Source organism: Schistosoma mansoni, chromosome 7 (genome assembly GCF_000237925.1).
Source record: "Schistosoma mansoni strain Puerto Rico chromosome 7, complete genome".
NCBI lineage: Eukaryota > Metazoa > Platyhelminthes > Trematoda > Strigeidida > Schistosomatidae > Schistosoma > Schistosoma mansoni.
In genome coordinates this window covers 1696755-1722478 of record NC_031501.1, presented here as the reverse complement: position 1 = coordinate 1722478, position 25724 = coordinate 1696755, and the positions used below count along the sequence as shown (strand labels likewise).

Here is a 25724-nt window from a genome sequence, read left to right as displayed (position 1 = left end):
ATTGGACTGCATCTCCTCACGATGCTCCACTGCCTTGTGTGTTAGACGTTTAGATCAAAGGCCCAGGGTGTGGCTCGCTAAGAAAACCACCTGCTTCGGTCTGGGCACCCGGGCAGTATCACAGACCACACACAAATAAATGAAATGACGATATTTACTGGAAATACAATTCACGCTCTGATTAAAAGTCAGATAATTCACACTATTATTATTTATCAAGTCACTTATTCACTCCCTTTTATTCCCAGTTTGTGTATCCGTACTTTTCAACTTATGCAGCAGCTCGCCCACGGTGGAATCTCTGTTCTATCTAAACGATCTCCAATCACTATCTGGTCGAAAGTGAATACTTCCACGGAATACGAATAACGATAGTAGTAATATCAGTAACGATGATAATAATAATGGTAATACTGTAGTGAACAAAAACATGAGTGGGGGTCAATCGAATGTATTTATGCACAAATTACAGACTATCTCACTAAATTCTGATAAGCATACAATGAACAGTTAATTTGCAGAATAACAAACAATTGCCTCAATCTTAACTGTTCCTTTTGCAAATATCAGTCCGTCTTCTCTGATTTCACTGTTCTTGCATTTTCGTACCGATTGTGCTCCATTCCTGTTCTTTCCTTATCAATCTTCTGCCAAAATACATTCTATGCCTGACCATCACCATATACTACTTATGTGGATATAAGTAGACCACACCACAATACGAGCAATAATAATCATAATTAATGTAAATATAATGTATTATTCCTTTCTTCTTATTAAAACAATAATATTTACTTATACATACATATATAAGTATCATATTTCAATGTATTCAGATAAAATTACTATACAAATATAATTTCATAATGAACAGTATAAATATACTACTCATTTCTAACTGTTTGACATCACCACCTCAATAATGTTGAATAGATTCATAGTGATTTTGGTATTTGTATTCGTAGGAATTGTTACATTTGATAATGTACAAGGTAAGTATAAGCCCTTTTGATAAATTTGTAAAGGTTTACTTACTTACTTACGCCTGTTACCCCCAATGGAGCATAGGATGCCGACCAGCATTCTCCAACCCAGCCACTCTGTCCTGGCCCTTCTTTTCTAGTTCTATCCACTTGTTGTTCATTCTTCTCATGTCTGTCTCTATTTCTCGGCGTAATGTGTTCTTTGCTCCTCCTCTTCTCCTTTGGCCTTCAGGATTCCATATAAGGGCTTGCCATGTGACACAATTGGGTGCTTTCCGCAATGTGTGTCCTATCCACTTCCACCGCTTCTTCCTGATTTCTTCCTCCACTGGAATCTGGTTTGTTGTCTCCCACAGTAACTTGTTGCTGATAGTGTCTGGCCATCGGATCCGAAGTATTTTACGTAGACGACTGTTAATAAACACCTGTATCTTCTCGATGATGGCTTTCGTAGTTTTCCACATCTCCACCCCATATAGTAGAACTGTCTTCATATTTGTATTGAAAATTCTGATCTTGGTGTTACTTATTAGATGAATCTTAAGTTCAGAATATGATATAATTAGGTATCATTGAAATGTTTATAAAGTTCTCAGTAGTATATAGGTTATTTACTAGAGGTTAAGATTGATTAATAGTATTCTCATGGTTAAAATCTATTACTTTTTGTTATCTATCTGTCTGTTTCAATTCAAACAGATAAATAGTATAAATTCAACAGCATTATAAGCGAAGATGGATAGTGGCTAGCAGGGGAATTCAGGAGGCGCGTTTCGTCCTGCCTGTGAATTAAGGCTATATCGAGGCAATACACACAGTATGCGCATATGTCAGTAAGAATCTAATGAATTGCAGTTCTAAATATCAATAGGAAGGTTCGAATAACCAATACAAAATGAAGTTAAACTTCACCTCGATTGCATAACCTAGTAGCTATCAGAACTCAATAGGCAAGTGAATAACGAGATAGCGTTTGAAGCCAACGGTACTGAGTTCGAAACCCAGAGTGAACATCAATTCTGGGATCCAGGTACGAAGCGCGTCTCCTGGATTCCACTGCTAGTCATAATTTTATTTTTGCTCACTATTTTTATAAACATTATATTGAAATACATTTATAATTTATATTCTGTTCTATGTATAGGTCAAAGAGATCCACCAAGGTATTTTCAATGAGTAGAATGTTTAGATTTTATTTATTTAAATGATGAATTGAAATTTCTTCTATAAATCATTGTCATTATACGGTAATATCCATCCAACCTATTTCATCAAATAAGTATCTTAATTAAAGCTTTTTGTTTTATGATTGATATAAGAGTCACTTTGATGGTAGAATACATTGTTCATGCGTTAAGTCATGCCATTCCAAATATATATGACCGTAGTTTTGTAGTGATCAAGAACACGAGTGGGAGACAGTAGATTGTATTCAGGTACAAAATTACAGAATATGCCAGTAAAATATGAGAACCATATAGTGAATGGTTAACTTGTAAACTATCAATCAATTGTTTCAATCTTAACTGTTCCTTCTGTAAATATCAGTCCATCGTCTGTGATTATTATTGTTCATGCATTTTCATATCGATTGCATTCTTTTCCGGTTCTTTCTTTATCGATCTTCTACTGAATTACATTCAGTGCTTGACCATTGTTATCTACTACTTATGTGGATATAAGTCACCCACACCACAATTTAAGTATTAAGTCAAATGAACTTGCTTGTGATTTTGTATTTAATGTTCATTTAAAAATGCAGTTTAAACACATATATATACACACTGGGATACAAATCTTCTCCATCATTTCAAAACATACATTGTATACTAATAATAAATAAGGGTAATCTAAATGATTGTATAATAAAAGTAAGCTTTGTTTTCTTAACAATCAGAGACTATGGGGTTGTTTGTGGAGATTTTTGGTAATTTATTATATATAGTTGAAATCATGAGTCAATCGAAGCTAGACCACTATGGAAAACCTGGAAGCACTGGACAGCCTTTTCGCCCTATTGTGGGACTCCTCAGTGGTAGTGCGCATCCACGATCCCGCCTTGCGAGATTCGAACCCACTGAAGACATAGGTGAATTGGTTGAAGTTAGACATTAACACCGTTGGATGCCAGCTAAGTAGTCTAGTGGTTAGGAGCTCGCGCGCGAGACTGATAGGTCCTGGGTTTGAATCTCGAGAGGCGAGAACGTGGATGCGCACTGCTGAGAAGTCCCACAATAGGACAAGTTGGCCGTCCAGTGATTCCAGGTTTTCCATGGTGGTCTAGCTTCAATTGACTTATGATTTCAACTATATATATAGATCAGAGATTATATTTAATATATGACTGACAGTAGAGACCTATTTTAAAACTCGTTAACTGAATGTAATTAGATTCCAATGTTGATTTATCAACTGAGATTATTCAAACTATAGAGTTTTAAATAAATCACAACGGCAGTAATATTTTCCATAGGTAGCAACATAACAAATATAGGCAACATTTGTTACTAAAAGGTTACATTGAAAAAAAACAAAACAAATTCCAATAGAGTATCTGATTGGGATGAAAAACTAAACTTATTATTATTATTATTGTTATTTAAATCGATAGGAGTACAATAAAGTTTGTAGCTCCTCTTGAGGGCTACTGCCAGTTCTAAGCCCAGATACAGGGGGAGGGTTGGGTATGGAGTTAGTGACCCCATCCCGTAGAAAACTAACTCGCTAAAAAAAGAAACTCTAACCTGGACAAAGAAGTACTATTTGAATGACAATAAAAACATTAAGAAGATTATTATGACTTTTTTGTTGTTGTTGTGGTGGTTTTTAAATTATTTAATTTTTTTTATTTCGAACAGAACCAACAACACTATTACACAGTAAGTTAAGAAAAAAAATTGATAATTGAATTCTTTATGTTAAACATTTAACTCCTTTTATTCACTTACTTAATAGACAATAGTATTTGGATAGTAACAATTTGTCTATTTTATATAGTTGAAATCATGAGTCAGTTGAAGCTAGATCACCATGGAAAATGTGGAAGCACTGGACGGTCGTTTTGTCCTATTGTGGGACTCTTCAGTAGTGCGCATCCACTATCCCGCCTCACGAGATTCGAACCCAGGACCTATCAGTCTCGTAAGCGAGCACTTAACCGATAGACCACTGAGCCGGATATATGAAATTACTAAAATCTCCACAAAACCCTCTTCTGATAATTTGTCTATTTCTTTGTATTATTATGATCACTATCGTGTTTGTATAAACATGATCATTGGATAGACTCTAGCTAATAAGCTGATAGTTTGCATATCGCCCAATGAATCGTTCTCTTTTCCATGTATGTAAATATGTACTCGAATCATATTAATAGCTTTTGACGTGCCCAGCTACATTGTGCCTTGATTCCATATGACCATAAATTCACGTCTGTATTCGCTCACATATATATATATATATATATATATATATATATATATATATATATATATATATATTAGCCTCTTCGCTTCGATTCGTTCTATGTGATTGTAACTTTGTTATCTGTGCTATTCGCTAATAAACTGTAGTCACTGCCACTTATTTCATTCTGAATTCAAACACCGTTGGGACTTATATATAGTAACGGTTACAAAGGTGATTAATTAACAAAGTAAAGCCATTACACTGTGAATAATTGACCGATTGACATCGGATTATTTATGAATAAATATGAAACTTTGATCAATGCAGTTCTATCATTCCATATTCAAACATCTCAAAAAGTTCTGAAAGAATTCCTAATCACTTGGTTTAATAGCCACATTGTTGTATCATCGAAAGATAGTATTAAGTTTGTGGTAGTATTATGGTGTATGCTACTCATGTCGACAAACATAAGTAGTATGTAACAACAGTTGGCAGCAAGAAGCAGGCTAAGACGATCGAGTTGAAGAGAATAGAAGAGAATTGAGAGGATCATAGAGAATATGAAGAACAAATGATGGAAATTTGCAAATGGAGTATTTAATGTATTGTTCTCATATTTTATCAAGAGATTCTGTAGTTCTGTATCAAAATACATTAGTTGTCTACACCTGAGTTCTCGTTCATCACAGTATGATCGTAATTGGATAACATAGCATAATTCCATGTTAATTATTCACTTCTAAAGGGATAGAAACCGACAGGCTACAACGATAATACGGGAATATTTGCACCCGGGTGCTAAAATATACACGGGTGACTGGAGAGCGTACCGATGCCTAGATAGACTTGGTTATGTCTGTCGTATTGCTATTCATAAGTGGCAATTTGTGGACCCAACAGCCAGAGTGCACGCAAACAATATTGAGGTTATGTGATCGAGGCTGAAAGAGTTTTTGTGATCTTATCATGGCTCCAGAGGTCGACTATAATGGAGTTATATGAATAAATTCCTCCACCGTGTGCATTACGATTTTGGAACCTTTAAACCTCTTACTAACCTTGACAGGTTTTCGAAACATGTAGAAGAAGTATATCTTTTTTACTTCTTTCGTTTTGTATAATATATTTTTACTCTGTACTAAATGTTTCCTGATTGGCTAACATTTTCCAAGGTCACTTAAGACTCGTTCAAAGGTCGTCCACAAATTATAGCCTCGACGTTAAATCCAGTACTGAGCATTGATTTACAGAACCCAGCATTTTTGTATTAAATTATCCATGTAGATTTTCATTTACTGTATTTATTTAAAACAAGCACATTCATCATCTGATGTCATCATTCATATAAGCATAATACAATCTATCCTAATAACTGATCAAACAGTGAAAAAGTTTACCAATTGTTGTCTGAACTAGGAGCCATCAAAAAGAGAACGAAATTTTACTTCTTTTCGATTAATATCACGAACCGATCAATATTAGACCAACAATGAAAACCTGGACGGTCATTCATCCTAGTATGAGACTCCTCGGCAGTGCGCATCCACGATCCCAGGTTCGAACCCAGGACCTTCGGCCTCGCCTGCGGACGCCTAACCTCTAAACCACTGAGCCAGCGCCCAATGTTGTTAGTGTCTAGCCTCAACCAATTCACGAAATGGCGCAACCATCTTCCATTGTCTAATATAAATATTTTCTCTACCTGAAACAGGTCAGCTCCACTGGTCAAGGCTTCTCACTAGGAATTCTAGAATTCCCTCACAAAGCTAGACACTAGTGAGCACATGATGATTATTATCAGCATGGGGTTGTAGAGATTGTTAAGTTTTTGATTGACAAACAGACAACCAGTGCTTCTAAATTTTCAACGATTGTCTAACATCAATAAAACTCTTGTTCATTTTAGCACTACAAATCATTATGTAGGAAAGCTGTAAGTAATCTAAAATGACACAATATTAAAACTGCTGGTACAAATTTTTAAAAATATAAAATGAGTAATTATAAGTAGTATAATCTATAACACTGAGATGAAAAACAAATTTTTTTTTAAATTATTATTATTTAAATCGATAAGAGTACAGTACAGTTTGTAGCTCCTCTTAAAGGCTACTGCCAGTCCTAAGCGCAGATAAAGGAGGAGGATTAGGTATGGGGTTAGTGACCCCATACCGATCGAATATATTATTCAATGAATTCAAACAAACAAATAGAAAAAAACAAAAATCATTTCATAGAAGAATAAAAAAAAATAATCAGTTTGAAAACTACAAATTATTTGAAAGATCCATTTGAAGAACCAATATCAAATCATGTGCCTCATACAGATTTCCGAATACTCGTTGAACTGATCACATCTTAAATTTATTGACTAACACTATCCAATCTGTAGGAACACGTCAAATGCAATGACATAACATTATTACACATTTAAAATATTATTGATCATTACGATTGTTATCACCACTATCATTTCATTTATTATTCTACAAACTGTTTGATGAATGGAATATACTCATCAATTTCAATAAACTTCGTTTAGGTCTCACCACAACACAGTACCAGCAAAAACAACTAGAAAGTAAGTAAAATACATTCACATTTATCTATTATGACTATCTCCTATTTCCATTCACAACAATATACAATACTAAGTAATCAGTGTAGTTGAATCAATAAGAATTATCATTTCACTTATGTAAATTGATGAATATATTCACGAACTGGAAACGTTTAATTCACAACTACATGGAACATACACGAAAGTCCTCATGTCTGTCAAACCAACACATGAGTGAATATTGTTGTTAGATTTTCAGAGGATCAGTACTGATTGTCAGATACATGGAAACAAACAAACAAACAAACAACATTATTCTACACAATTCTATCATCCAACATCAACAATAAAACACCATTCATAATGATGTTCATCCATCTGATTCATAAGTGATCATATCATCAATTCGTTAGACGACTCCATACGACACATACTAATACTGTGAATGCATAACATCGAGACTAATATTTTTATTCATGAACAATAATGCATTTTCTTTAGGTCTCAGCATACAACCGCAACTGCAAGGTGAGTATACAGTTCTACATGTAATAACATGATGGTATACTGTTCCATTTCTACTCAAATAACTATCAATCAAACAATGTGGTTACATCAACAATAATTGACATTTAGTTGTTCGTTGAGAATACATTGGTGAACCAGAAAAGGCTGTTCGACTTGTAAATGTGTTGAACAAAGTATAGGAATTTTCATGTCTCAACTTCATACACATTAGAAGTGATGTCTGAATGATGCATCAGTGAATCAGTAGTTTTACATGTATTCTTAAGGTCAATCTATTGATATTTGAAATAAACAGTATGATATTCTTGTCTCAACTCTACACAAAATGATATTTCAGGTTTATCTCTTAGAACAGCTATGAAACATTATTATTGATTGATGAACAATCAATATTTAACCGTAATTCTTGCAACTCTTTGATTCTTCTTCACCATTTTTTTCATACATTTCAAAAGGTATATTGAGTTGCTTGGTCATATGAATGCATGATGATAACATCGATAGCATTTAGTTAACAGTATATATATTGAGAGTGAATCACATGAAATAATTCGCGATGATTTATGAGCAAAGATGGTTGGTGGCTAGCAGTAGAAGTTAGTACGCGTGTTTCATCCCATTTGGGTTTCATTAGCTGGATGTAACTTCATCCCAGAGTTGATTTTCCCTCCGGAACTCGAACCTAGTACTAATAAACAAACAAGCAAACTACATTCACACCCGCACGCAAATCATCTTCACTGGTGATTACAGTTTGTCCCATCAATATTTCTTGATTCCCACCAAATATGCTAAGATTCGACATCATCAAGTAAAATATTGAGTAGTGTGAATGTGAGAATTTTCTCAACTATCTATCGTCACTAGCATGGATCTGTGTCTCAGTCATCAGTGTAACAATCCAACATCAAGAACAGATTGTCTCAACACTATCATTCCATTTCAATCATCTGACAGAATTCAACATCATCTTTAATCATACTGGTCGACAGTATTTGCCACATCACAAATTCCTACATCGGTATCCTTCGATCTTTTCGAACATCGTCAATGCATAACATGACACTCACTGATTTGTAACATTCAATCGACTATTTCAGGAATGAGTGATGCCAACGACATTTTGTGCTTTAGATTTGCAACAACATATGGTCGTTATTCGTTGATGTGTTCACATTGAATACTGTTGGTATTGAATATTCACTTGTTTATTTTCACTGTCACATGTTGAACTATCATTATTTTCCTAAATTTTTACATGATTCATTCAGACATCACAATACCCTCAAAACAACACTGTAAGTAGTTAACATTTTCCTTGTGTTTACTGACACAAATTCTATCAGTGGTGACGTTCTGATAGACAGTAAAATGTCAATCGGTGAATGTACGTAGAAAAACCACACTAAGGAGATGCATTAGAATTGAATTCATTGACACGAAAACCAATAGTCGATTCCAGGAACAACTGAGGTCACACTCAGGTGGTTTTGTAAAAATGGCTGACAGAGATTCTGCATGGAAAGTTAAGTGAGTAGCTGTGGAAACAGTAGTAACATCTTTTAATTATCTGAACTAAAGGCTCACTAAAATCCAGTAAATTCCTACTAAGTCTAATGAGCTGACGTATTCTCGTAAAATCATCACATCAGGCTGTGAACACGATGAAGAATGTAAACAAATCAGATCTAGGTTGACCAAAAGTCCAAGCAATTTTCGTGAGCAGCGGTCGGCAACCAAATCAAAACAAATGTAAAAGGCAGCGGCTGTAGGTAACACAAGGCAACTTTTCAGACTTATAAAAGAAACTGGAATTAACAAGTGAAGTGTAAATGAGACTATCTCAGAAAAAGACGACACCCTTATCTGCTCTCAACCCAGACGTTCAGAACGATAGGTTGAACACTTTAAGGGGCAGTTCAGCTGGCCTTCATCTACTCTACAACTACACAACATTCCCAAACAGCTTGAATGGAACATTGAGGTAGGTCTTCCGACTGTGGCTGAAGTTCAAAAAGGTTATAGCTAATGTGAAACAAAGAAGAGCAGCCGGTCCAGACGGATTGACTTCGGAGGTCCCTAAGTACGATGTTCAGGTTTTGCTGATTAGGTTGAATAATATTTTAGATAGAATGTGGGAGTTGGATGCAATCCAATCTGACTGGTCACAATCACTGATTGTCTCAATATATAAGGTGTTGAAATCTTCCTGTAATAACCACAGATGGATTAGTTTGGCCAGTATATTATCTGTAGTACTAGCCTCAATAATTATCACACGTCCAACAAAGACTCGTGAACTACGTACACGAGAAAATCAGGTTGGCTTCATACCTGATTGTGGCTGCATCGACCACATATTCGTCATTCTTCAGATCCTGGAATACAGGAATGCTTATCGGCGTCAGACAATGGTAGGTTTTCTTGACTTAAAATCAGTGTTTAACTCTGTAGACCGAGAAGTTCTATGGCAGTGTGTGTCATTAGAAGATGTACCTCAGAAGTACATAAACCTTGTCCAGGCTCTTTATTCGAACACTTCCAGTCGAGTCAGAGCTTATGGAGAACTATCATCTGAGTCTACAACCTCAAGTGATGTGCGTCAAGGCTATCCACTATCTTCATTTTGTTCAACTTCATCATAGACCCACTGCTGGAAATAACGTTCTCGTCGACTGTATTTTGGGCATCGATCTCCTATCAGGAGGTCCACTTTTCGACTTAGAATACGCAGATGACATAGTCCTGTTTGGCGAAGACGCTGACAAAATGCAGAGTCTTCTGTTAGAACTGAGTAACAATGTAAGGATGTTTGGGATGCATTTCTCTCCGTCTAAATGTAAATTGTTGCTCCACGACATGCCTGAGTAAATACCTGAAATAAGGATAGGGAGTGAAGTAGTTGAACGAGTTGAAAACTCAACTTATCTTGGAGGTCTGATCAGCCCTAATGGGTTGGTGTCTGACAAAATCTCTGCACAGACTCAGAAAGCTCGTTTGGCTTTTGCCGACTTACGTCACCTATGGCGAGGGCGAGATATCCGTCTATCAACAAAAAGACGAGTATACTGTATGGCACTTCGTCCTATTCTAATTTATGACTGCGAAACGTTGTCATTAAGAGTAGAAGATATTCGTAAGTTCTCACTGTTGGATCACAGGTGTCAAAGAAATAATGCTCGTATCTACTGGTATCACTGGGTAAGTAATAGTGAGGTCAGACACAGGGTATGAGGTAATGATGGTACATCAGTTAAAGAGGTTGTGAGTCTTCATCAAATAAGATGGTTGAGCCAGGTGTTACGTATGCCTGAACACTGATTACCACGACGTCCAATGATGACTAGTGTTGTGGATGGTTGGAGGAAGGTTAGCGGCGACCACATGAAAACGTGGCATCAGTGCTTGAAGTCACTAACTTCTAGTCTGAGTCATATTGTTAGATGCACACAATTTGGTCGGGGTCCACGCGACTATCGTAACCAGTGGTTGAAAACACTGTGTGACATGGCTCAAAATCAATCACAATGTTGTAGGTATACACATTCACTGTCTCACCACAAACCACGAGATTAAAATCGATCTATAACATTCGTTAAACTAATTAATTCTCTGTTCTTGTATAATATCATTATATGCAACTTTTGTTTTACATATCACTACCATTGAAGTAACTACTATGAATATACTGTTCATGTAGTTGTGATAATACGGTGCGGCAACTTTGACTGATGCCTATGTGTTCCTGATCCTATGTCGTAGACGACCGACAGAATAACTGTTATCACTGTCATTCCACATATTATTCTACAAACTATTTGATTAATGAAACATACTCACCAATTTCAACACACTTCGTTTAGGTCTCACCACAACACAGTACCAGCAAAAACAACTAGAAAGTAAGTAAAATGCATTCACATTTATCTATTATGACTATCTCCTATTTCCATTCACAACAATATACAATACTAAGTAATCAGTGTAGTTGAATCAATAAGAATTATCATTTCACTTATGTAAATTGATGAATATATTCACGAACTGGAAACGTTTAATTCACAACTACATGGAACATACACGAAAGTCCTCATGTCTGTCAAACCAACACATGAGTGAATATTGTTGTTAGATTTTCAGAGGATCAGTACTGATTGTCAGATACATGGAAACAAACAAACAAACAAACAACATCAGTCTACACAATTCTATCATCCAACATCAACAATAGAACACGATTCACAATGATGTTCATTCACTTGATTCATAAGTGATCATATCGTGAATTCATTAGACGACTCCATATGACACATACTAATACTGTGAATGCATAACATCGAGACTATTATTTATATTCATGAACTATAATTCGTTTTTCTTTAGATCTCAGCATCCAAACACAACTCCAAGGTGAGTATATAGTTCTACAACTAACATTTAACCGTAATTCTTGCAACTCTTTGATTCTTCTTCACCATTTTTTTCATACATTTCAAAAGGTATATTGAGTTGCTTGGTCATATGAATGCATGATGATAACATCGATAGCATTTAGTTAACAGTATATATATTGAGAGTGAATCACATGAAATAATTCGCGATGATTTATGAGCAAAGATGGTTGGTGGCTAGCAGTAGAAGTTAGTACGCGTGTTTCATCTCATTTGGGTTTCATTAGCTGGATGTAACTTCATCCCAGAGTTGATTTTCCCTCCGGAACTCGAACTCAGTACCAATCACTTCAAACGCCATCGCATTATCCACTTACCTTATGAGTCCTGGTAAACACAATAAGAGATTGATCAATCTTAGTCTTAAACAATGATGGGAAGATGCAAACAAACTACACTAAATGAATTTATTCTTCATAATTGTTATTATTACATTCGTTTTAGCCATACTGATAAAACCGTACAAAAGAAGTAAGTGTTATTAATAAACGTGTAAATAGTACATCATTATTATCTGTCAACCAATCGCATCCAGTTAATTGATTGCCTATACTACCATATGATCCAAATGTATGTAAAATCAAATTTTCTTAAGTTCTTCAGACTTAGTACAGTTCTAATATCTGCTGATATACTGTTTGGTGATGGTGGTGAGAATTTCTATCAAGAGATCAGTCGAGTTTAGTTTGTAAACATACTCCATCATCAAGCATTTTGGTAGAGTTTCGTTCACTAAGTTGGATGGTATAGTTTGGAAAGGACAGGAGGCTTGATGGCCTGTGTTAGTCTTGGAAATGACGGTCTCTCAGTTAATCCAACTTTCTTTTGAATGAGTCAACGGATGGAGCCTCAACCACGTGCTCAGGTAATGAATTCCACTCGTTGATGATTCGATGGGAAAGTCGATAGTCAGCTGACAAGTAATTTGTTCTGGGCTTGTGAATATTTTTGGAGAGTCCTCGTAAATTTTCTGTTTTGGAAGACAAGAAAAATGAGGGCATACCAGGTGCGAATTTATTACTAAGCAATTTGAATGCTGTAATCAAGTCGCATCTGATTCTTCGATATGACAACGGTAATAGGTTTATCTTGGAGCTACAAATCATCTCCATCACTTCAACATTAGACATAGATTCATGCAAACTCATCAGTTAACTTTAATGATCTAACATAGTTTATAAAAATATTCAAATACTATTTATAGCGATCATGTCTCAGTTCTAACAATCAATGTCACCTCGTCATCATTACTGGATGATGTGTAATTATATACTACTTGACGTTTTCTAAGTAGTACAGATTAAATTTCATATATTCAGAAGGGGTTTTGTGGAAATTTCAGTATTTTTCTTAGTTGAAATCACGAGTCAATCGAAGCTAGACCACCAAGGAAAACCTGGAAGCACTGGGCGGCCGTTTCGTCCTATTATGGAACTCTTCAGCAGTGCGCATCCACGATCTCGCCCCGCGAGATTCGAACCCAGGATCTACCAATCTCGCGCTAGAGCACTTAACCAATAGACCACTGAGACGGCATCCAACGGTGTTAATGTCTAACTTCAACTGATCCACGAAGTTGAGCAACCATTCACCAATTGTCTTCAGTGAGGTATGATCTCAGAATAGACGTGGTTGAACTCCACTGGTCACTGCTTCTCACTAGAACTCCAGGACATGTATCTTGAAGTTGGTCACTAGTGAGCACATGATTATAATCAGAAACGGTTTTGTGGAGATTTCAGTATTTTTCTTAGTTGAAATCACGAGTCAATCGAAGCTAGACCACCAAGGAAAACCTGGAAGCACTGGGCGGCCGTTTCGTCCTATTATGGAACTCCTCAGCATTATAAATATAATCATATGCTCACTAGTGACCAACTTCAAGATACATGTCCTGGAGTTCTAGTGAGAAGCAGTGATCAGTGGAGTTCAACCACGTCTGTTCTGAGATCACAACTCACTGAAGACAATTGGTGAACGGTCGCCCAGATTTCATATATTCTTCAGTATCTTTAACCAGTCCTTTCTTTTTCGTTAGTATTTTCATAGTTCAAAGCATGAGTCAATTGAAGCTAGACCACCAAGGAAAACCTAGAAGCATTTGACGATCGTTTCGTCCTATTGTGGGACTCCTCAGCAGTATATGTTTAAGATAGATCCCATTTGATCTACTATTCAAAATCAATGATCACTTTATAAATATTTCATTTCAGTATGGGGCTTTTTGAGAGTAACTCATGCCAATTGAAGTTAATTCATGATAAACTAATACCTATCAGTCCCTTTCAACAAAAGTCATGTGTATATCATCCATTAACTGGAATATGAATTAGAATTTCTTTCTTTCAGATGTTTAAACAAAATGACACCACAAGAGTATGTACCATAAATTGATTGATAAATAATGTAATATAATTTCTTTTCGTTCCATCTATTGAAGAAAATCAACCAGTGGGGAGGGAGGGGGCAAACAACATACCTATTTTGAAAAAAACCCTAAAAAAAACCTTTTACATGATAAGCATAGGTAACATCATCTTTAATTATCTAACTGTTATAAACGGCAGGTTACTTGTTATATCGCTAGGGTTTCTTGTTATAACAATCCTTTGACACGTATGTGGGACGTTAATTTACCTTAGACGAATATCTACACTAGATTCCCCCCCCCAGTGTCTATTCAACAGGACTTCAACACAACTCAGTTCAAGAACACGAGATTAACCTGACTAGAACGTCAATATATTTCCACACTCAAAATCCGACACAATCCAACAACAAGGAACAGTTATCAATAATAATAAGAATAGGGGAATATATATAGCACATATAACACCTGTCATACTATCTACATATTTGACTGAGTAAAACAACAACAATCATTATCATTCTTTTCCACACATCACTAACTTACATGAAGGGGATATTCAATCATTTGATATAGTGATAATCTAATAACTTCCTTCATTGTTAAACGAACAGATTACGTATTGCCTCAATATTGCTATTATATCACGAGTATTCTAAACAGAAATAGGTAATGGCTAGCAATAGAATCTACGATGCAAGTTTCGACATGTGTGATGAAACTATAAAGTGACTCAGATGAGAAACTTTGTTCCGAATAACCATTAAAATCAGTACGAAACGTATATCCATGGTATATAACCGATAGTCATCAATCTCTCAACATCAGTTGAAATGAACTGAAATATGAAGTCACTCAGTCTAATGAACACTTCTCAAATCCATCGATGGCATTTGAGTGGCATTAGTAACGTTAATTATTAACGCCACATTGTTTAGTTATTAGTGACTAAACAGTGTAGGAACAATTTCAAATGATTACTGTTTTTTTAATAGTTGAGATCATGAGTCAATTGAAGCTAGAACACCATGGAAAACCTGGACTGCCGTTTTGTGCTCTTGTGGGACTCTTCGACAGTGTGCATCCACGATCCCGCCTCACGAGATTCGAACCCTAGACCTATCGGTCTCGAACACGATTGTTTAACCTCTAGACCACTGAGCCGGCATCCAACGGTGTTAATGTCCAACTTCAACTAATCCACAGAATTGAGAGACACAATAATGTTTCCTTATCATATGAAAAATTTATTTTACTAAAGTATTCACTTTTATTCAATTTCAGTTTGATTAGCTTATTATTCAGCTTGATTCCTCAAATGTAAGTCAAAGGATTTCCCTTATGTAAAAATCTATATTGATTTCATACATTTTTATGATCTGAAGTTAAATGGACCGTTAAGATGAATAGGGGTTAGCAAAGGGAATCCATGACGTACGTTTCATCCCATTTGGGACTCATCAGCTGGATGTAACTGCATCTCAGAATTGATGTTCACGCTGGGACAATAGTAAAATATAAGCAAACAATACCAAGTTAATTTGAACGTTAGTTTTAGTGTTAGGGTTTGAATCTCTCGATTGGTGATATTACTAAGTGCAATCAATCACTCTCTTTTGTTATATATGCACATACTAGATTGTATCTACAAATGAAGTCCAGGACATGCATTGCATTCTATTTCAGAATGGTGAGCTGATACCTCACCATATCAGTGTTAGTATTCACAACTAAATTTGAACTTGTTACCTGTTGCCTTAAACAACAATGCATGAGATATTTTCTATAATAACTGACAGTAGCTGTGACCAGTAGAGTCTAAAAATGGTAAGTATGAGATAGTTATCAACTGTAGACAAAGAAAGATGATTGTGTAATAGTGTGAATTGACTAAGGTTAGGTATTTACGCCATCAACTTCTGGCTGAGTAGTCTAAAGGTTAAGCATCCGCATACGATTTTGAAAATCTTGGGTTCGATCCATGATGATAGGGTCGTGAGTGATTACTGTTGGAAAGTCTCATTCTAAAACGAAACAGTTCTTTGAACTTTTCAACAGTGATGTAATGAAGATTGGTTGATGATTTTAACTGATAATAACCTATAGATAACTCAGCTAGATGTTTGGACTATCTATTGTTCCAATTGTGCATAGCCCCCAAGTGCCCTAGTACAGCCGAGGGTGTGGGAAGTCAACTCTCCCTCTCAAAATACTCTCACATGGACACGTGTATACATAAACTGCCAGGAAAGTCCTACTCACTGCCTTCTCGTGGCATTACTGTTGTTTACGAAATTGAGAGGACAAAAAACGAATGTCCGGCGCTTTAACCGAGCTAGAGTATATGGAGGGTCCAACAAGGGGAGTTGGGAAACTCTCACTCCAAACCAACGGTGCATATGGGCTCCAGTATCCTGATCATAAACTTTCTACATATGGAATAGAAAATTGAATTATTCATGGAAATGTAAAGTATTTGATGCTCTTGTTATTCAATCCAATATTTATGAGGTGTGATGTATCTTAATGTTATTTACATTAGAAAAACAATTGAATTCTCACAAAACGAGTACGTGATTTTAAACAATATACATTTTATGCATAATACAATTACTTTTATTATTCTTTGATATTAGGAATCGATCAAAGTTAGAAAATTGTTGAAGGTATCTGATGTCCGGTATGTCAAAGTGTGGGACTCTTCAGTAGTGTGTATCTGCTAGGAACTGTTGAATCTTCATAGTCTACATCATGAGCTGATCTAATATCGACAACAATTGAAATCACAGAGGATTGGACAACTTTTTCTTCTTAGTGTGAGACTCCTCTGTAGTATGTATCGACGTCTCAAACCAACGACCTTAAGCTCAGTATTTCTTGATTTTGATCGGTTCTCAGACTGAGAAACTAGTACGTGACGTAAGATAAAAAAATTCAGCAATCTCCATAAAGCGTATATATTAATAGTAATCCTGTGCTCATTAGTGAGTAACTTTAAAATGTAGTTCCAGTGAGATGTCGTGACCAGTGTAATTCAACCATATCGAATGTAAGACGACCATCCACTACAGAAAAAGGAACATTGATAGAGCAATATCATAAAATGATCATTTTTTTGTTGACAACTGTATCTAACCATCTCTACAGTCAGGCAAAACAAATGATTTCCTTTCTCTTTCAGAAATCTTTTAAAGCTTGCAACAATTTTGGAGAAAATATTCGAACAACAATCAAGAGTAGAACACAGTTCTCCAACGAAAACACCAGCTAATAAGATATTTCATTAAAGCCTTATAACTTCATGATTCAATATTTTTGTTTACGATAATGCTAATACATACTGAATAATGTTTCATAATACCTAAACTCTTGTTCTGTTTTATAACCCATTGATACATCGCTTGGCTGAAGAGGCAGAAATTACTTAACAAGAAGTTCAATAATCGAGCAACTTTTAAACACAGGTCATTCAATCAAGGCGAATTCTATATTTAAAGTCATCTACAAGGTGTGTAGAAAGCTACCAAAGGTAGTTGTATCCCGTCTTCGTACTATTGCTTAAGTATTAGATATACATCTGGAAAAACCGAATTATGTGTCTAAAGGAAACTGATACAACCCCTGCCTCTATCATGGTCTTAATATCTTGTAATTTCCTCCTTTCTTCCTCATAATTTTCTCCCTTCACAGATATCTGCTTCCCTTCTATCCTCTCTATAGACCTTTTGCACCCAACTGACTTGCCTTTGTTTCTATGATCTTCCTGATTACAGTTTATCTCAATTTTGACATCTTATCACGCCGGGCTATGCCTTACCAATTATAAGTTCCTTATTGATCACCATAGTGTAAAGGTATCTGCGCCTTTGCAGACTATTTTTAGCCATTTCACATAAAGTCTCTAACCATTACTTAAAATAATCACGTGGAATTCCGATGGTACTACTTGATTACTCTATCATCTTTCCTAAAAAGACAGAATTTATAAGCTTACTTCTTTTGGATTAAACCATCTAATATCCAAAGAATCCAACACTATAGTAACACAGAAAACCATAGCTTCCCCCATAAGTATTATGTCTTCAATAATGAGAGAATCCTATATACTAGCTAGTTTCATGACAGATACAGTTTGAATATTGTACAATGAATGCAGTCAACTGTCACTTTTTGTTTCAACATAGATATTGTAGAACATCGGTGACGGTGCTTAAGTTTTCGGACATGAACCAATACACTATGTTTAAGATAAAGAAAAAAAGACACGCCATGACTTCAATATAAATCGTATTTATGCATAGCCTACAAGAGTTCAAACCAGACTACTATATTTGAAACCTGGATTAAATCGTTCAATATACAACTTTGCCCGTCAAAATGCAGTTAACAACTTTTCTCATGCTTCATATCCAAATCTATTCAGGCCTAAAATAGACACGAAGTAAAGCTTCAGTAACTATCAGGTCAACAAAACACATTACTGAGGGTATTAACTCCGAAGTTTTACATTACAGACAGACTTTGATGGGAAAGCCATCAAAACCAGTGAGTATTGGACAACCATTTTATCATACTGTGGGACCGCTAAACAGTGTATTCGCAATCTCACCGAGGATAGAACGCAAAACCTTCAGATCACTAAGTTGTTGTTCAACGATTTATATTTCTAACTTCAATCAACTCGTGTTATTTTGTGAGCATCATTCATTGAAATTAGTGGCATGTTGTTTCACATACAACACAGTTGAACTCCACTGTTTAGCACTCCTTACAAGAACTTCAAAAATTATTTCTTTATGTCCGTCATAAGTAATCCCCGACCGCAGCTGCTACCTTGACGTGGTGGTTGGGCTTGCCTATCGTGATGACTCAACCGAGCTATATCGGCTGGAACGTATGTTCCTGTAGGTTGTACCATGCACAAGATGATTACTATTAGGTGACAAAGATGTAACCAAAAATGGTAAACCATTATTACCACTGTTATATTTCACATAAAAAACTGATAACCAGAAAATAGAATATAAAGACATCAACCACACTAACTGAAATGGTAATAAAACAAAGCGGAAATACGTTTATTAGATTCTGTTAAGAATATTTTGAGAACGAGGTTTTGTTTTTCATGAAATGCTTGAAATACTTGTGAACCAATAACAAAACATAAAGTATTACTCTACGAAGATTTACATCTTAGTATTCTTTCCGTTACTTCTTGGACAGTTTTATCACGATTCGAGACATCAATCTGGAAGTAAGAAAAGTGTTTTTTTTGTGTAAACATTTTCAATGATGACATTAAGGAAAAGAAATTTAGTGATATCGTATTGACAAATACAAGTTATGATCAGAAGGGAGGTTTTGTGGAGATTTTAGTAGGTTTATAGTTGAATTCACGAGTTAATTGAAGCTAGAAAACCATGGAAAACCTGGAAGCACTGGATGGCCATTTCATCCTACTGTGTGACTCTTCATCAGTGCGCATCCACGATCCTGCCCCGCCCCGACAATTGTGAACGGTGGCTCAATTTCGTGGATTCGTTAAGGTTAGACATTAACACTGTTGGATGCCGGCTCAGTGAACTCCTAACCTTTAGACTAACTTCAATCAATCCATGATCTTGCGCAACCCTTCATCCATCGCCTGAGTTGGATGACTCTTTCACATCAGACAAGGATAGGACTCCACTGCTCACAGCTTTTCACCAGAACTCTGAGGATTACCTCTCGAAGTTAGTCACTAGTGAGAACATGATAATTATCAGTATGAGGTGACCAGTGGAGCTGAACCGTATCGAATGCGAGGTAGTTACCCACTGAAGACAAGGAGAAATGGTTGAGCAACATCGCGGATTGGTTGAAGCCAAGCATTAACACAGTTGGATCCCGGCTCAGTGGTCTGGAATTTAAGTGTTCGAGCACAAAACCGAAGGTCTTATGTTCGACTCCCGACTGCGAGATCGTGGGTGCGCACTGCTGAATAGTCCCATACTACGACAAAAGGGCCGTCCAATGCTTCCAGGTCTTCATTGATAGTCTAATATTGATCAGTTCATGATATCAATGACATCTCAACAATTTCCACAACCTTATGCTAAAACTGATTCTTTCTTAAAACTAATCAAATTTACTACATAGGTGAATTATAATGTGGAAATTTACGGGTAGCGTTCGAAAAAAACGACCATAACACAATTCTACTATTTATAAATCTGTCAACATAAATATGATCAGTATACATAAACCCTGAAAATAATACCATGGCGTATATGTCAAAATACTTAGTAAATTATTTCTGGACTTAAATCATGGTGTAATGAACGAAGCCTTGGGTAGGGTAAGACAATTTATTGTACTATGCAAAATCACATACTGTATCTGTAAAATATGAAAACAATGCAGTGAATACAATAATTGCACAACCTCCTTCAATTAACGTTTCCAAACTAAATCGTTCTTCCATTTTTGTTGCTAATCCGATCGCTTTTGGTTTTCCTTCTTCTCCTCGTTTCCCTCTTCTATAAGTAAGAATTCTGCCCCCGAATTCCCTGGTACGGCCGAGAGTGGGCAGAGTCCGCTCTCCCTCTAGAAGTGCCCTAAAATGGCCACGCAAATATATAGCCTCTGCCAGGGAAGTCCGACTCACTGCCTTCTCACGGCATTACAGTTGTTTACGAAATTGAGAGGACAAAAAGCGAATGTCCGGCACTTTAACCGGGTTAGTGGACACGGAAAGTTCACCTAGGGGAGTTGGAAAACCCTCATGCCAAACCAATCGTGCACATGGGCTGATTCCAGTATCCTGAAGGAATAAATGGCGTATGAATCAATCGTTGGTCACCGGCTACCATGGGACTGCATCTCCTCACGATGCTCCGCTGCCTTGTGGATTAGACCTTTAGGTAAAAGGCTCTGGATGTGGTCCCCTAAGAAAACCACCTGCTTCAGTCTGGGCACCTGGGCAGTATTCCAGCCCTCACATAAATCAAATGAGATTTGTGCGGCGCATATTTATCTGGTGTTTCCTTGTACCAATATTTATGTGTTTAAATAAAATAAAGCAAATAAAAGTAAGAATTCTACTTCCAATTACGGATACATTCTACTTATATCTGCCCGTATGTGTAGAATATATCACAACGGTTATCAAGAAAAATATCAATCTAAGTTTTTTTACTTCCAATTTCTAGCTATACAGTGAAAAGTTCAATGTCGAGTGCACTGAAATAAAAAATGTATACATATATCACTTAAACAGTATTTATAACTTACCTCGATTATCGAAGCCTCCTTCATCGAGCAGATACGATCGACAAATGGAATACCACGTGTACCATCTGGTCTTTTTGGTGATGGTACAGTAGCCAAAAGAACAACTGTAGGATGTTTTATATCACGTTGACCATTTGTAGGTAAATTCGAAATTGATGAAATCAACTTTTCAATTAGACAAGTGAACTTTGATGAGCATAACTCCATTTTACCGATTTCATCAATGATACAGACTATTAGATTATTTTTTCTTTGATTGTTAATGGAAGAAACGCTTTCCAAATCGTTTATAATAGACTGTTGATTATTATCATTGCCAATAAGAAAGGTAGACCGAAAGAAAAGAGGAAAATTTGAGTTTTTCTGACTAGATAGAATAGTAGTTATCTGTTAATATTACATAACTTAAAATCACCTTGTTACAATGATCTAAATGCCCTGGTACGGCCGAGAGTGGGGACAGTCCACTCTCCCTCTCCAAATGCTCTCACATGGCCACGCGTATATAGCTTCGGTCAGGGAAGTCCTACTCACTGCCTTCTCGTGGCATTACTGTTGCTTACGAAATTGAGAGGACAAAAAGCGAATGTCCGGAGCTTTAACTAAGTTGGTGGATACAGTCAGTCCACCTAGGGGAGTTGGAAAACCCTCATGCCAAACCGATGGTGCACATGGGTTCCAGTATCCTGTGGGAACAAATGGCGCATGTACTAATTGTTGGTCACCGTCTACCATAGAACCGCATCTCCTCACGATGCTCCACTGCCTTGCGAGTCACACCTTTAGGTCAAAGGCTCCCAGTGTGGCCCCCTAAGAAAACCACCTGCTTCAGTTTGGGCACTTGGGCAGTATCACAGCCCTCACACAAATCGAATGAGATTTGTGCGGCGCATATATATCTGGTGCTTCCTTGTACCAATATTTATGTGTTTAAATAAATACATAATAAATAAAATGACCATCATGAATTACCTCAATGAAATTAGCTGACCTGTAAACAAGGAATAGCCAAACTCTCAAACGATGATATATCTACTAGGTACTGACCAACACGAGGTTGACGTTGTACTTGTTGACTTGATTGGCTAATTATGCGAGCTAATGAAGCTCTAGGATATGTTCGAGATGAATCGAATAGAACTACATCAAATCCCAAACGAGCAGACTTTCCTGAATAGAACTGTCGAACTTCTTCAGTCTTGAAGCCAACTGCATGTATTCCATTTTTAAGAAGCTCTTCAAAGACATGAGAAACCAAAGTGGTTTTGCCGATACCTGTCAAAAGATACAAATTTATTTACAACCAAATACAAGTAAATAGAATAGGAAAATAAATATTCATATAACTTTGAATGAAAGCAACACGTTAAGATATAGAAAAAAGCGTCACAACGTTTGAGTAATGTTCGGTACCCTAAACGATTAAAGCATCAATAATAATAAGTACGAACTACTTACAATTATTAGCAGTAAAAGATGACATGGAGTTTCTGTGGAAAAAGATATCTCAAATACAAAAAATTCTAGGTCGAAAAACATCACTGTCTTACGAAGACACAAAATAACATAACAGTATTCTATAATTTGTATTATTCCAAACTAATCTGTTCCTTTGGGAATACATTTCTTGTATATAAATGATATCTCTGATGCTTTTTATCTAGTTAATTTACTATCATACCACACTGGTGTGAAGGACCAACAGGAGCCAGTCCTGTACAACTTTCTTTCATATCACGACACTGTTATACACTGACCATCTCTCCGCTTTTTTCGACCAGTCCCAGCGTCGGCAAATAATGCACGACGTGAAATTCTCTGAGACGGCATTCACAGGACATGTCCAAAACACTGGAGTCGATGATTCAGGATGGTGACGCCAACTGAATTATCGTCGCTGTGTCCGAACACACGTTGCCGAACCTTTTCATTACTAACATGTTGCCACCGAATCTCAGCAAAGAGTCGTCTAACATCCTCAACTCGGAAAGGTCAGGTTCCACAAACAAAGAGCAAAACTGCTCTCACCGACGCGTTGTAGATCCGACCTTTCATAGCCAGACTAGCATGACGAAGGCATCAAAGATGGTCCAGATTGGCAAACACCGCTCTGGTTTTCACTACATGTGAATCAATCTCATTTCTCACGCAACCGCCAACACTTACGCAGCTACCCAGATACACGAACTTGACCACTTTCATCTGCTCACTACTCAGGGTGAGTGTAGGTTTAGGGTCCTGAAAGCCGCATAAAAGTGGATCAGTCGTCACCAACCATGGAGGGCGGGACAGTCTGACCGATGTCACTGAGGCAGTAGACCAGTTGAACTGCTCCTCAAAAAACTCTGCCCATCATCTAAGACGTCAGCATATTTTATTGATTGACATCCCATTAGTTTCATAAATTGTTTTATGAAGATAGATTAGCTTTCAGGAACAAGATTATAATACAAAACTTCAAAAAAGAAATCGTTTTTATAACTTCAGATCAACCCACTAAAGTCATGATACATTGAAACAATTTCTAATAACATCAATTTTCAAAACCTTAAGATGGAATGAAACTAAAACATGACAAATTATAATACTGTGGCAGAATATTTACTAAAAATATTACGTTAACTCAGCCTAATTCATTTAACATTATCGGTGACAAAATTCAACATTTTAAATCTTGTTAAAGATCTAGTATTTATATTTCTGACAAGATCTTGTGGAACAGTGATTTTTCGGTTGAAGGACTCGATCCCTGACGACAGAACGGTAGACTTGATCATTATTAGTCCTATATAGGATTAAAAAGCTGAGTAGAACTACTAATAATCACATAAGAAAATAATTGAAGCATCAGTACATTAACACGTATTTAGCTGAGTTTTCAAAATAGACTGTACTTCTCACTCATAGGGCTTTAAGTAAAAAGATAGAACCTCCACTTATCTAAAAAAAAATATTGATCATTTATTATGTGCTTATATTAATTAGATAAATATGTTGCAGAAAGAATTTTGAATACATGAAGCCCATTAAAGCAATTAGCACACACCTGGCCTTCCTGTAACTAGCAGAATATTAGACGCTGACATACTGTTACGTAACAAGCGTGGTAACACTGTGAGGGGTACTTGTTGAAGTCGAATAAATTCAAGCCTCCACACACTGGAAATGACTGTTTTGATCTAACTTGCACGTAACAGGTATCTCGTAAACTAAAAAATAAGAAGACCATTACAGTAGCCATAAAGATGGGTAATATAACTCTAATAATGTATAAACAATCAGACTAGTTCATTTAGATAAATTCCGAACCGAGTAAACATATTCAGAGTCATAGAAAGTCCACACAGACCCAGGTCTTATGCAGACTGTATGAGAAAATAAGAGGATGAAAGGCCATATTAATACACTATATAAAAAAGAACATATTCAATTAATTTCGTCTTAGGAAGACCTGTGCTACTTCATATGTGAGCTTATTATGACAGCCTAAACTAATCATATTTGAGGTTGATAAAAAGAAGTTTGAACAAAATGGCAGTAAAATATTTCATCAGAACATAAAGAGGAAACAAAACAGTTAAACCCCACTCTTCTTCATCAAGTTACCAACAGAAATACCCCTTGATTATTGGTATTTTGAATGGTCACTTGTCTATTTGGTTTCGAGCCCCAGAGCGTTCCTTCATGTAATCAACACAAATAGAGTTCAAACAATTAATGACTAATACTCAGAATCGTTGGCATAGACGGTGTGAAGTGAAGAATATAGTGCCATATCTTTAACACATATATCAGACACGTCCAGTATAACGAAAACCCTGAATTAAGCGACCTACGTACATACCACTCACGCACTGTAGCTATTAGAGAAAAGCTAGATGCGCCGCAATCATTAATTTTCAATCTCACATCTCGTGAGTCCCGGTCTAGTTCTCGCAGAAGTAATAATCAACATGCCACAAGATCAGATAAACATCATGACCACACCTGTTAGTATCACAGAAAATATGGAGACAAAGCCAGAAATTACGTCACGTCCCGCAAATTTTTTGGGTCATTTTTCCTGTCGAGAAACGTATCGACCAGACAGAAATGGGGACGGCTGGGACCAGTCGAGCTCCCAGTCGCCCTTTCATGACCTGGACAACAAC

The 25724-nt window shown here is 36.4% G+C and overlaps 1 protein-coding gene and 1 non-coding gene across 2 annotated transcripts; one reads left to right on the top strand and one right to left on the bottom strand.

Annotated features, from left to right (window-relative positions):
- Positions 1-922: 922 nt before the first annotated feature.
- On the top strand, positions 923-17671 carry Smp_010550 (hypothetical protein; the record flags this gene model as incomplete). The annotated part of the gene is made up of 14 exons (XM_018798591.1): positions 923-992; positions 2128-2146; positions 3842-3862; positions 6301-6327; positions 6937-6975; positions 7456-7482; positions 8754-8780; positions 11346-11384; positions 11866-11892; positions 12378-12404; positions 14283-14309; positions 15586-15621; positions 16844-16870; positions 17483-17671. The coding sequence occupies 14 exons, from the start codon at positions 923-925 to the stop codon at positions 17586-17588; spliced, it is 519 nt and encodes a 172-aa protein (XP_018653518.1). The 3' UTR covers positions 17589-17671.
- Positions 15395-15464, bottom strand: Smp_tRNA_00125_Pseudo_CGA.1.1. Its single transcript has one exon. It is a non-coding gene (tRNA).
- Positions 17672-25724: the final 8053 nt, after the last annotated feature.